This window comes from Culex pipiens, chromosome 3, assembly GCF_016801865.2.
Source record: "Culex pipiens pallens isolate TS chromosome 3, TS_CPP_V2, whole genome shotgun sequence".
Lineage (NCBI taxonomy): Eukaryota > Metazoa > Arthropoda > Insecta > Diptera > Culicidae > Culex > Culex pipiens.
In genome coordinates this window covers 37,222,675-37,236,261 of record NC_068939.1, presented here as the reverse complement: position 1 = coordinate 37,236,261, position 13,587 = coordinate 37,222,675, and the positions used below count along the sequence as shown (strand labels likewise).

Genomic DNA, 13,587 nt, shown 5'->3' with positions numbered 1-13,587 from the left:
TTTTCTGGGATAGTCTTCAGAGCTTTAAATTTTGTTCCTTATCAACTTATTAGGACTTTCCACAATTCTTCTATCCTTGTTGTGATTTTGGCAAATTTCTTTTGTTCATATTTTTTATTTGTGTTTTCTATTAAGCTTGTGTTACTTGTATTTAAATCCAATTTTTGTTTTTTATTATATAATTTTTCTTTTTTGTTTAATTATTTTTAGGAGGTCATTTTGAGCAACTTTTGTTCTAAGAAAAAAAAATCCATGTTATACGTTTTTATTTTTTAGCATTTTTATTTCATTCAGCTTCTATTGTAACCTTTTGCCATTTGATTTTTTCTAATGTTTTTAAGTCATTTTTCATTTTTTGTTTGTTTTAACAATTTCTGCTATACTGCCCATGATCGCATAAATGTCCCATATGCATTTTCATCACTTTTGAGTTATTGATGCAGTTTTGTTCAAAATCGTGTGCTCTTTCAAAAGAGCATATAACATCCAGTACTTTGTTCTAGAAATCAAGAGGAAATCCTGTTTTTTCGTGAAAACTTAACACGTAGCCTTATGTGTGGGACAAACTTCCCTTGCGTTTTTCTCAGCTTGCTGTTTTTGCATATGGGACATTTATGTGAACATGGGCAGTATAGTCGTTTAAATTGTAGAAAACTATTTTTTAAACATAGTGTTTTACACTTTTTTGGAAGTCTCAACTCTATTTTTTCATTTTTTTAAGTTTGAGATATATTGCCTTGCAAAAAATGAAAATTAGGATAAAATAGTATTTTTGAGTGTTACTCAAAGAGCCCTCACTTTTCAATCGGCGATATTTATGAAATTCTTGTTTTTTTAGAATTTCAAAATCGATTAAAAAATACAATATAAATTATCTTGCAATATAACGCGTGATTTCAGGCAAAAACAAGCTCAAAAGTTGGCACTTTTCATTCACTTAAGCAACGAAAAAATTAATCGCCTGAAAGAAGTTTGTCAAAATCAATTTTGATAAAAAATTGACTAAAAAAATAAAAATAATAAAAATCGGAAGGCTAAAATATAATTATAATTTAAAATAGATTTGTTTTCGAAAACATTTACCAACGATTGTTAATCCTTTAGAATACATTTTTTGTGTTTTTTTTTTCAGTTAAAACTACGTCATAAATTGGATATTTAAAAAAAAAATTCTAACATCAGGTCAATGCAAGCATAATTTAATGTTTTTGTCTTCCCCCTTTTACTTTTTTAATGTATCAATAGTTTTTTAATCAAATAAAGGCTTTTTAAAAATTTAACAAATTTTAAGTTTTAGGACCACAGATCGGAATCAGACTTAAAACTTAAACAAAAAATCCATAATTTCATTGAATTTTCATTGGCATTGCAATAACTGGTATAATGTATTAAATATTTTGTGAAACTTTTTACTGAAATTTTCAAAAAAGTTTGAAAGTTAAAATTTAAATTTTGATCAATGCAGTCTTTTGACCATGTCTATACTAGGGTGGTCCTAAATTTTCTATTTATTTTTTTCAAGGCCTTTCTCCGAACTTTGATGAGATAGACCATACTTTGTTCGGCAGTTTCTTATTCTTAACAACTTTGTTGACGACACCCCATTTCTATATTTCAATATGTTCTTTCTTCACCATTTAATGTAAAAAGTTCTAGGGTCCTTAAAAAATTTATTTTTGTTCTTTAATTTTCTTGTATTTTTTTTTGCAATTTGGTGTCTTCGAGTCATATTTAGAGCAGTAAAATAAGCTTCTTTTGAAAGAACAAAGTCGCTAGCTCTTTTTGTTTAAAAGTTAGAGCGATTTTACGGTATCAAAAATGCCCTGCTAAATGTTTGTATATTTTTTGGTGGAAACAAAGAAACATTCTGTTTGTTTGATGAAAGCTCAAGACTTTATTTTATAATGATGGTAATATCTCAGCAAGGGGTTTTCGATAACTCAAAGTTGAAAAAAAAAATCTGAAGATTTCGTTTTGCATCTATAAATGAAACTCAGTAATATTTTGTAAATGAAAAAAAAAATGAAATTTGAACTTTAGGGACCCCAAAGGTCCTGCTTGTCCTGCCTGCGCAGTCTTCTTTGTTGGTCAGTATAATCAATCTGATATCAGATATTTATTTGCCCCTGTTCGCATAACTGCACCATGAGCATTTCCATCACATCAAAAAAACTAAATAAAGTTATTCGCGTAGACTTATGGGTGGGACAAATTTGCCTTGGGTTGCCAAGAACAACTGGTTCATAACTGAATCTGTTTCTAATTCATTCCGAGAAGACTCCATCACCTTTATCAGATCGCCAAATTAGACTTGGGTAATTCGAACTGCTTCCCTCCATAGTCTTTTTCCCACCATTTTTTTTTCGATCAAGGTCCACTCACCACACGCACTCCATCATTTGAACTTGACACGATCAATCAAAAAAGTTGTGATATCAATTTGTTAAAACAACAGCTCACTTTCATGAACTGGGTGGCTGGCTTGTGGCAGCACCTTAACATATGGAGCCGGGTCGCGCGGACAACATAGAAATACTAGCAAAATGTGGGAAAACGAAGAAGAAGTTGAACAAGAACAACCGATTCGGAACAATTCGTCCGACAAATTGGGGATGGGGGTTGAGGTTTGGGCAAGGTTAGGGGTCAACTATGGGATAGGGTTGTCTCGATTTTTTTTTTGTTTGAAGGAAAGAAGTGGCTTTGAAATTTTATTGAGTATAAAAAATATAAGTTAGAAACTGAAAAAATAATAATCAAGGCATCCCTAGCTGATAGGCTCAGTATGAAGTAGTAAAAAAACATGTAAATCAATACGTGCTCCATCACGTCATGCTTGTCCAGAGAGACCTATAAATGGACAACGGCCCGGCATCGAATGGACTCAACCGAAATAGGGCGCTCCAGTCAGCAACAATATTTATGCTATGTTTGGCGGCAGCGGCTTCTGACTGCCCGCTGTGAGCATTTGACCACTGGATTTGACTTCTGCTGCCCCATCACAGCTGGAGTGCTGTCCAAAGAGGGCTACCGAACAGAAAAAAAAGTTCCACTAACTAGCTCTGGTCCTGTTTGATTGACAGAGAGGAGAAGCAGAAGTTTTGCAGTGGATTAATGTGGAGAGTTGAAAGAAATTCTCAACAGTTTAAGTAATTTAGTGCCAAACTGAAATGCAAATGTCATGTCCGACTAAATTGCGAAAGAGACCCCCCTTCAATTGGTTGTAATTTGCCGCATGTCGTACAAAAATGCGTTTAGCCAATTGACAAATTGAACGATTTATCGCGTTTTAATGCAATCGAGCCACAATGTCTTTGGCGGTGTCAGACTGAGAGCAAAAAAGAATACACCCCGACACTTAAAGTGTGGATTGAAAAATGACCGACCCCCATCGGAGTGTGGCCGGCCCAGCGGGGCACGAACAACCGGGGTCTGATCGCAATCTAATTAGGACAAATTAGAAATTTATTGGTGAATTTAATTTGTGCCGTGTTGAACGCGTGTTGAACGCTTGTTGGGTTTAAAGAGGAACGTTCTGGGCGGGGTTATTGGTGGAAGTTGAAAGAATTCTGTTTAAGTTTATTTCACTCGGAACGCGGACTTGGATTTGAACTTGACATGGATTTAACTTGAACATGATGCAATCTTGACTAAACTTTGGTTCTGACTTCGATTCCAACACTGATTCGGACTCTGTCTCTGGCTCTGTTTCTGACTTCGACTCTGACTCTGACTCTGACTCTGACTCTGACTCTGACTCTGACTCTGACTCTGACTCTGATTTTGTTTCTGACTCTGACTTTGACTCTGACTCTGACTCTGACTCTGACTCTGACTCTGACTCTGACTCTGACTCTGACTCTGACTCTGACTCTGACTCTGACTCTGACTCTGACTCTGACTCTGACTCTGACTCTGACTCTGACTCTGACTCTGACTCTGACTCTGACTCTGACTCTGACTCTGACTCTGACTCTGACTCTGACTCTGACTCTGACTCTGACTCTGACTCTGACTCTGACTCTGACTCTGACTCTTACTCTGACTCTGACTCTGACTCTGACTCTGACTCTGACTCTGACTCTGACTCTGACTCTGACTCTGACTCTGACTCTGACTCTGACTCTGACTCTGACTCTGACTCTGACTCTGACTCTGACTCTGACTCTGACTCTGACTCTGACTCTGACTCTGACTCTGACTCTGACTCTGACTCTGACTCTGACTCTGACTCTGACTCTGACTCTGACTCTGACTCTGACGCTGACTCTGACTCTGACTCTGACTCTGACTCTGATTCTGACTCTGACTCTGACTCTGACTCTGACTCTGATTTTAGTTCTGACACTTTTCCTGCAAATAATATAGATTGATTTCATCACAAATTTGCTCTAAACACAAACACCACAAAGCATGCCAACAGACCTTCGCAATCAATCAATCTATATTGAATCTCTGACGATGCAAACCAATGCATCTCTTCGCCATCACACATCCCGGGTGATAAATTTAGCATCAAACAGTCCCACTACCTTCTGCAGCTCGACTCTCACTCTCTTCGGAGCAATTCACTAACCATGTTCCGCCGAAGACCCCACTCGCTGACCTGCTCCTATTCCTTACAGCCGCGCGTAAACATTGCTCACATCACAAGCAAAATCAACCAGTTCAAAGTCTCGGCAAACAATCGTAATTGCCAGTTCTACGCGGAGTGCGGTATTCGGTGTAAATAGTTGCGCCACAGACAAGGGGACGGGGCGGTCATGTCTTGGTTGTGTCTCAGAGGCAGAGAAAAAAATCCAATCATAGTCAGAGTTAGAATTAGAGTCACAATCAGAGTCACAGACAAATTCAGTATCGGATTCAGAGTGTAAGCAAGAGTCAGAATCAGAGTCAGAGTCAAATTCAAACTTAAAAGCAAAGTCAGTTCGTGTCAGAGTCAGAGTCAGGGCCAGAGTCTAAGCAAGAGTCAGAGTCAGTGTCAAATTCAGAGTCAGGATCAGACTCAGAGTCGGAGTCAGAGTCGGAGTCAGAGTCAAAATCAAAATTTCGGTCAAAGCCACAGTTAACCTCAGAGTCAGCGTCGGAGTCAGAGTAAGAATCAGAGTCGGAGTCAAAATCATAATCAAAATCAGAGTCAGAATCAAAATCAGAGTCAGAGTTGAAATTAGATTCAGAATCAAAATCAGAATCAAAATCAGAATCAAAATCAGAATCAAAATCAGAATTAAAATCAGAGTCAGAATCAAAATCAGAATCAAAATCAGAATCAAAATCAGAATCAAAATCAGAATCAAAATCAGAATCAAAATTATAATCAAAATCAGAATCAAAATCAGAATCAAAATCAGAATCAAAATCAGAATCAAAATCAGAATCAAAATCAGAATCAAAATCAGAATCAAAATCAGAATCAAAATCAGAATCAAAATCAGAATCAAAATCAGAATTAAAATCAGAGTCAGAATCAAAATCAGAATCAAAATCAGAATCAAAATCAGAATCAAAATCAGAATCAAAATCAGAATCAAAATCAGAATCAAAATCAGAATCAAAATCAGAATCAAAATCAGAATCAAAATCAGAATCAAAATCAGAATCAAAATCAGAATCAAAATCAGAATCAAAATCAGAATCAAAATCAGAATCAAAATCAGAATCAGAATCAAAATCAGAATCAAAATCAGAATCAAAATCAGAATCAAAATCAGAATCAAAATCAGAATCAAAATCAGAATCAAAATCAGAATCAAAATCAGAATCAAAATCAGAATCAAAATCAGAATCAAAATCAGAATCAGAATCAAAATCAGAATCAAAATCAGAATCAAAATCAGAATCAAAATCAGAATCAAAATCAGAATCAGAATCAAAATCAGAATCAGAATCAGAATCAGAATCAAAATCAGAATCAAAATCAGAATCAAAATCAGAATCAAAATCAGAATCAAAATCAGAATCAAAATCAGAGTCAAAATCAGAATCAAAATCAGAATCAGAATCAAAATCAGAATCAAAATCAGAGTCAAAATCAGTTCGTGTCAGAGTCAGGGCCAGAGTCTAAGCAAGAGTCAGAATCATTGTCAAATTCAAATTCTGAGTCAGACTCAGAGTCGGAGTCAGAGTCGGAGTCAAAGTAAAAGTCAGAGTCAAAATCAAAATTTCGGTCAAAGCCAAAGTCATCATCAGAGTCAGCGTCGGAGTCAGAGTCAGAATCAAAATCAGAGTCGGAATCAAAATCAGAATCAAAATCAGAGTCAGAATCAAAGACAGAGTCAGAATCAAAATCAGAGTCAGAGTCTAAATTAGAGTCAGAATCCAAGTTAAAGTCAGATTCAAGGACGGAGTCAGAACCTAAATCAAAGTCAGAGTCAAAATTAGAGTCAGAGTCAAGGACAGATTCAGAGTCGGAGTTAGAATAAGAGTAAGAATCAGAGTCAGAGTAAGAGTCAAAATCAGTGTCAGAATCAGAGTCAAAATCAAAATCAGAGTCATAATCAGATTAAAAGTAAAGATCAGTGCCAGAGTCAGATCAAAATCAAAGTCTGAGTCAAATCTATAGTCATAGTCAAGGTAAGAGTTAGAGTCAAAGTCAAATTTAATGTTAGAGTTAGGGTCAGAGTCAGAATCATAATCACAGTCAAAGTAAAGGTCGAAGGAAATGAATTCAAAATTAAAATCAGAGCCTGAGTCAGTGTAAGAATCAGAGTCAGAGTCAAAGTCAGAGTCAAAGTCAAGGTCAAAGTCATAGTCAAAGTCAGAGTCAAAGTCAGAGTCAAAGTCAGAGTCAAAGTCAGAGTCAAAGTCAGAATCAAAGTCAGAGTCAAAGTCAGAATCAGAGTCAGATTCAGAGTCAGAGTCAGAGTCAGAGTCAGAGTCGGAGTCAGAATCAAATAAAAAAAGACAGAGTCAGACTAAAAATCAGAGTCAGAGTCATAATTTAAGTCAGAATCAAGGTCAGAGTTAGAGTCAAAGTCAAATTCAATGTTAGAGTTAGGGTCAGAGTCAGAATCATAATCAGAGTCAAAGTTAAGGTCAGAAGAGTCTGTTAAGAGTCTGAGTCAGAGTCAAAGTCAGAATTAGAGTCAGAAATAAGAGTCAGAATCAAAATCAGAGTCATAGCCAAAGTCAAACTAAATGTTTAAGTTAGGGTCGGAGTCATAATCAGAGTCAAAGTAAAGGTCATAATCAGAGTCAGAATGAAGTCATAATTAGAATCAAAGTATGAGTCAGAATCAGAGTTGATGTCAGACTCATAGTTAGAGTCAGAGTCAATTCAAAATCAAAATCAGAGTCAGAGTCAAGGTCAGAATTAGTGTCTGAGTCAGATTCAAAGCAAGAGTCAAAATCAGAGTCATAGTCAATTTAAAAATTAGAGTCTGAGTCATAATTAGAGTCAAAGTAATGGTTGGAGTCAGAATCAAAATCAGAGTCAGAATTAAAATCTGAGCAAGAGTCAGAATCAGACTCAGATTCAAGTTCAGAGTCTAAAATAAAGCAAAGTCAAAGTCAGGTCCCAGTCCAAATCAACTTTGAGAAAGAATTCAGCTCATGAAATCTGTTTGTCTATGATCCCACAAACTTTGGACGCTCGAAGTCCAACATCTACCCGCGAGAGCTTGCAACGTCTCACCCGTGCGTCCGTAATTGGGCTGGCAAATATGCGAGAAGGGTTAATAGTCTTGGCTCCATTCCAAGCTATGCACTTCCGTTTGTTCGCAGGGATTCGTCCGCCGACGTATAGACTAAACAATTGCACTCTCTTCAAGAAGTCGTCTTCATCGACGGTGATTCCGGCAGCAGTAGCGTAATTTATGACCTATTGAAATAGAAATTTGCGAATTCCTTCGGCGTCATTCGCTGCGAACTTCTTCTCAGTGTTTTAAAGCTAATTGAGTTGACTGACACGCAAGCGGGAGGTTGATCTTTTCGGAATTCTCTAATAACGACATAAATCAGTGTGCAGTTGTATTGTTCACGCCTCAGTGGCCGACTGTCGCGATAAATCAGCGATTGGTAGCGACTAGAGCGATCAAATAATGATGATTTATTGACTGACTGGTTGGTGGTTGCAGTGGTTTGTTCTGCCGAATGGTGGGATGTTTCAGAAGTGGAGATTCGCTTGAGGACAATTCTAAGGGGGAGTTGGAGTGAAACAGCTCTTTTTGAAATCTATTATGTTTTGGTCTACTTCAATAGTAATGGTACGGTATGTCCAGACATCCTTCTTCCCCTGAAGATTCTGTGAAATCGACCCGTTCACAGAATCCACTGTGACGCTAAAATAACGCAGTAGGCCTGGCCGTAATCTAACGTAATCATAAAATATTCAATTTAGTCAAGTCGACCCCACTTCACCCCGCTCTCCAGCCCAATCACAAAGCCATCGTTTATCACATTATTGTCATCGAGTTGCCCTGCTCTGATTATATCGATTAGTCTCCGAACTAAGTGCTCTGCACATCTCGGCTCTCCGAAGGGCTTGCTGAACCGGGCTTCCGGAGACAACCCCGGTAGACTGAGGCTGAGAGAGCGGAGGATGCGTTCTGCTTAATCGAGTGGAAAGTGTTTCCGAGCGGGCTTTCATCACAGTTAATTAGCTATCATTTTCATCCGATTAGCGCGCAATTGTTGGTGTGTTTGTATGTGTGTTCGTGTCTGGGTTACCCGTCAGTATGTCTACGTTATTGTGTTTGTGCAAACTTGTGAAATTGTGTCATTGGAGGCGTGTTACCCGTGTCAGACACTTTCCCATGTCTTTTGCCAGTTTGTGCATTGAAACATGTTATGATAGCTTAGAGTGAGGTATTAAATTTCACGATCAATATTGATTCCACTGAGTTAGTTCAAATATTTTAGAGCACCTAGCTGTCCAGCTGTATAGAAATAAGGGCGCTAATCTTCTTACATAAATTTCCTCCCTGACAAAACCTTATTTGCCAAAACCTTCGTAAAGAAAACAAACTTTTACCAATTAGTGTACGCGACACAGTCCTACGACGCTTCCTCCTCCACCAATACAAACAAAACTCCACCCGCCTACTGTGCCTACTTCTCTTGGTCAGTGTGTCACGTGCGGCTCGAGAAGTGACAGTGCAACCAGCAGCGGAAAGAGAGAAAGAGCAAATATTGACGATGCACTCGGGAGCGTGCGCAAGCGGCTTCTTTGCACTCTCCTCTCTCCCTCTCTGGTTTTCTTTTGACAGATTGGCTTATGTCAGCACGCGCGTTGGTTGGCTTGCTTTTAACCCGCATTTTGTGATCAATCATCGGCGGTTCCGTGAGATTCATCATTTTTTCTTTCTTCGAGCTTCAATCTCCCACCCGAAACCTGGCAGTTATTCTTTCTGTTTGGGATTAAAGCGTGGCAAATTGATTAGTAAACATTTGATTCACCCCCGTGATCTTTTTTGGAGCTTTTTTTTCTCTTTGCGTCGTGCAGTCTTGTTTACCTTCGATTAGTGCAAGATTTGGGCAATTGTTGCACAAGTTTTTTTTTTTTATTTTGCTTTTCAATTCACTTTAAAACTATCGATAAAAGATGAAACTGAGCGTCAAAGGTTTTCAGGAGAATATTGTGCAATCAAGTAAAATTTGGCATGATAATTTTTCAGTTAATTTTTAAAAAATGAGAAAAATGTTAAAATGATTTTTATGTTTTTAGAAAAATGTATAGTTTTTAGCTCAGCACAGGTTTTTCAAGGTTTATTGAAATGTTTGGAATTAAAAAAATTGCATAAAAAAATATATTGCAAAATGATTCATTTATTTAATTGTTGAATTATTCTCTGATTAGAAATCTTTTCTTTTTGTGAAAAAGTAAACAAAGTTTTGACACTTTTGTAAAAATTGAAAAAAAAAGTTAAATCAAAACAAGAAAATAAGAAATGTATTTTGCCACCGTGTTTGTTAAAAAAGTATTCTGTTAAAAAAAGATATTTCATGTTTTTAAATTGAATATTTGAATCGCATAGAAATTTGATTGATTTTCTTTAGTGAAATATTTGCATTTTATTTTCAACCGAATTAAAAATTTGGATCTTTATTTGTTGTATTTTTTTTTCGAACGGAGTTAGTTCAAAATAAAATTGTTGTACTTTACGAACCTTGCAACAGAATTAAAAATATTTTCAATTTCAAAGGCATTTTCAGTAGAACGTTTATAGTATGTTGCTATAAAAATGTCAAGCTTTAGTTAGATTTTTTTTTCAATTAATTAATTTATATATTTATTTTTTTATATACTCAATATTTCAAAGTCAAAATTGTTACCATTTGGAGCTCATCGCGTAATTAAGCGGAAAAACTTTCTCGAAGAACTATAATTTCGTCTCAGACACATATTATCATTACAAAATTTAGTGTTATATTTTATTTTTATATTTGTTTATATTAAGATGAAATTCCTTGAAAAAAAATTAAAACGTTCAAAATCTGGATTAAAACCAGCCTTGGAAACAATTTTCATCAAACTTGGACAATTTCATGATTTTTTTTATTTGTTTTTTTATTTTATTTTTTTTTGATGATTTGGCTAAATTTTTTGAGGCCTCTAAAAGGGGAGTTTTGTATTATTGGTTCGTCGATGCAAGTCTTCATTGAATTTTGATAGCTACCAGTACAAACATTATATGTAAATATAAACAAAAATTGAGAGGATCTTTGGAGAGGAATTTTGTGGCCGTTTCACAAATTTTGATAGCTTTCAGTACAAACATTATGTAAATATTTAAAAAATTTAAGAGGATCTTTGGAGAGGAATTTTGTGGCCGTTTCACAAAAATGTCCTTCTTAAAAAAATCATGTTTTTTTAATATTGTAAATGTTGCCTTTTAAAATATAAAAAAATATATTTAAAAGTGATATTTTTCGAAAGTATTTTTTCGTTTTTTTCTTTTATGTATCGCTAAAACAATAAAAAAAAAATGGTAAAACATAGATAATATTTTATATCCAAAAATAGTCATCTATTCTTCAAATTCTTTGAAAATCGGACAGAAAGATGCTAAGATAGAAAATTGAAAAGAATTTACATAGAAAAAAATATTACAGTTGTTTTTTAGATAGCCTTAATTTTGAAACTAGCGACTATTTTGAATGTATCGTAATATCTACCTTACGAAAAAATACAAAAGTATTAAAATCAGGCCAAATATTTCAAAAGGACAATTTTTTTATTTTTTAGAAATCATCAAATGTAAGGCTTGATTTTTAAACTTATAAATATTCAATAGTTTTATCATGATTTTAAGGTTTCTACATTCAACCACATTTTCGCTTATAAATATTTTTGAAAAGTGTGCAATAATTTCCAAATTTACTCCCCGAATCTGCTAGCCTCAGCCAACAATCTGAAGGTCGCATTTCCAAACCCCACTGATGAGGACCACCAAAATGACAAATTCCAAGTCGCCAGTACCTTTCACGGTGGCTTCCCTCCCCCTGTCCAAATACCTTTATTAATTAACTTCTTTTATCTTGTTGGTGGTCTTGGTTGCGCTTGATTTGAGGAGCTACCAAAGAAATTACCCCTTCGGAAGCCACCCGGAAGTGTTTACCTTACTAATTGTGACTTCACTTTTATCTTCTTTTCTCTTTTTTTTCAGATCGAATCGGTGGACCTGGCGCTCGAACTGCTCGACAACTATGACGTGCGCGGGCACAAGATTCGGGTGCAGCGGGCCGAGTTCCAGCTCAAGGGCGAGTACAACCCGTCGCTCAAACCGAAGATCAAGAAGAAGGAAAAAGAGAAGATGAAGAAGATGCAGGAGGCGTGAGTGTTGCGATTGATTTTTAGTTTTTTAATTTAATTGACTTTAAGGAAAATTTCTACAACTTTTAACATCAACTTTGTAAAACTTTCAAGCGCTCTCGTGTGACATGACAGGTCCCCTCACTGGAGCTTTGATCACGACGACGACACGTTAATTAACGCCGCCGCCGTTGCGTTGTTATTGCATGGGTATTGCTTTTGTTGTTAATTTGAGTTGAGTTGTCTTGAGTTGAGCGTTGAGCTGGTAATAAGTCGTGTCTTGTTGTACTTGCGGTTGTTGGCAGCGCGGCGGTTGACGTTTCCGAGGTGTTTGTTGGTGCGCGAAAGTATGTGACAAGACGGTAATTTGATGGGTGCCGCGCGTAAAGCCTCCGGGGAGGGGGGTTCATGGGTGTCCCGTTAAATTACCTGAAAGAAGAAATAAAAAAATAAAGGATGAAAAAAGTTGAAAAAAATGCCATTTTAAATGTTATTTAAAAAATAGTTGTTAATTGAGTTTTTCTCCGTTTATTGAGCTTTAGGTTTTTTTTTAATGCTGAGAATAACTTTATTTTGTGATTATGCTTACGGTGAATATAACTTATCAAAATTTAATTTATTTAATATAACTTATCAAAATTTAATTTGGTAGAAAATACCATTTTTAAATAGTTGATTGGCTCAAAATTTCAGAGGGCAAATCAAAATGTTTTATATGTTTTAGGGGACTAAAAAAGACATGTTTTGAGCAATAGTACATGATGTTGCCAAATCTGGTTAGGGACCATCCATAAACCATGTGGACACTTTTTTGAAATTTGAGAAGATATATTTTTTTGAAATAATAGTGTTTTTTTTAATGTCAGAGAAGGTGAAATTTTTGAATCATTTTAAAAACAGAATCGAATTGCAATCAAAAAGTTTAATAAAATGTACGGTTGTCAAGTTAAAGCCACTATTGCATGTATTTTCAATTATTTTTATTTTATTTTTTCAATTTAAAAACCACTTCAAAAACAAAAAATCATAAAGATTTTATATTTGAACAGTGAAAATCGAAACAATAGTTTACGAGATATCGACAGTTGAAATTTCATTCGTTTTCTTTGTGAGCCTGTATCTCAAGCAGGTATTAAACTATGACGAACAAACAAACAGGCTGCTTCAGAAACTATTTGTCCATTTTTTTATGTCTAAAAGAGTAGATTGCAAGATTTTATCTCAACTTTTCAAAAATGTTTTTTCAGGGGTGGCTTTCCTTCATAAAGTATTTAAAAAAAAAAGAAAAATGTTAAAATTTCAAAAAATATAGCCTCAAAGTGACTATAACTTCAAAACGATGCCAAATTTGATTCAGCCTTTCAAAATATTTTTTTAAATTTCATATTTTTTGATCTTATTTTCGATAATTTTCAATTTTATCATTTTTTCAAAAATGCATATTACTGGTACCAGATTTGCACAATCACCATCATGCACTATGGTTCAAAAGATGTTTTTTTTATGCCCATAGAACAAATCAAGATATTTCGAAAATAAAAAAATAATTATTATGGGAATTCAACTATTAGTGAAACAAAGATAAATAAATAAATGTTTTTGTAGCTATTTGTTTCTGAATAGCCTGAATAATTATAATTTGGCTTAGTGATTTTTCACTTTCAAAAATTGTAACTTTCACGGAGACCATAATTCTAAAACTCCAAGATTCACGGAACTTGAAAAATGTTAAAATCTACCTTTAAATCTTAAATTTAGATTACAGAAATATTTTTTTAATATTAAATTTTCTAGCAGTCTTCAATTTATAACTAACTTAAATTTTCTGAACCAATTGG

The 13,587-nt window shown here is 35.1% G+C and overlaps 2 protein-coding genes across 4 annotated transcripts in view; one reads left to right on the top strand and one right to left on the bottom strand.

Annotated features, from left to right (window-relative positions):
- LOC120415813 (uncharacterized) overlaps positions 1–13,587 on the bottom strand; it is a 251,245-nt gene that overhangs the window by 103,679 nt on the left and 133,979 nt on the right. The gene's annotated exons all lie outside the window — the stretch shown is intronic.
- LOC120415810 (HIV Tat-specific factor 1) overlaps positions 1–13,587 on the top strand; it is a 169,934-nt gene that overhangs the window by 146,396 nt on the left and 9,951 nt on the right. Inside the window, exon 3 of the mRNA XM_039577437.2 lies at positions 11,604–11,770. Within this exon, the coding sequence (XP_039433371.1) occupies positions 11,604–11,770 (167 nt within the window). The remainder of the gene's footprint in view (positions 1–11,603; positions 11,771–13,587) is intronic.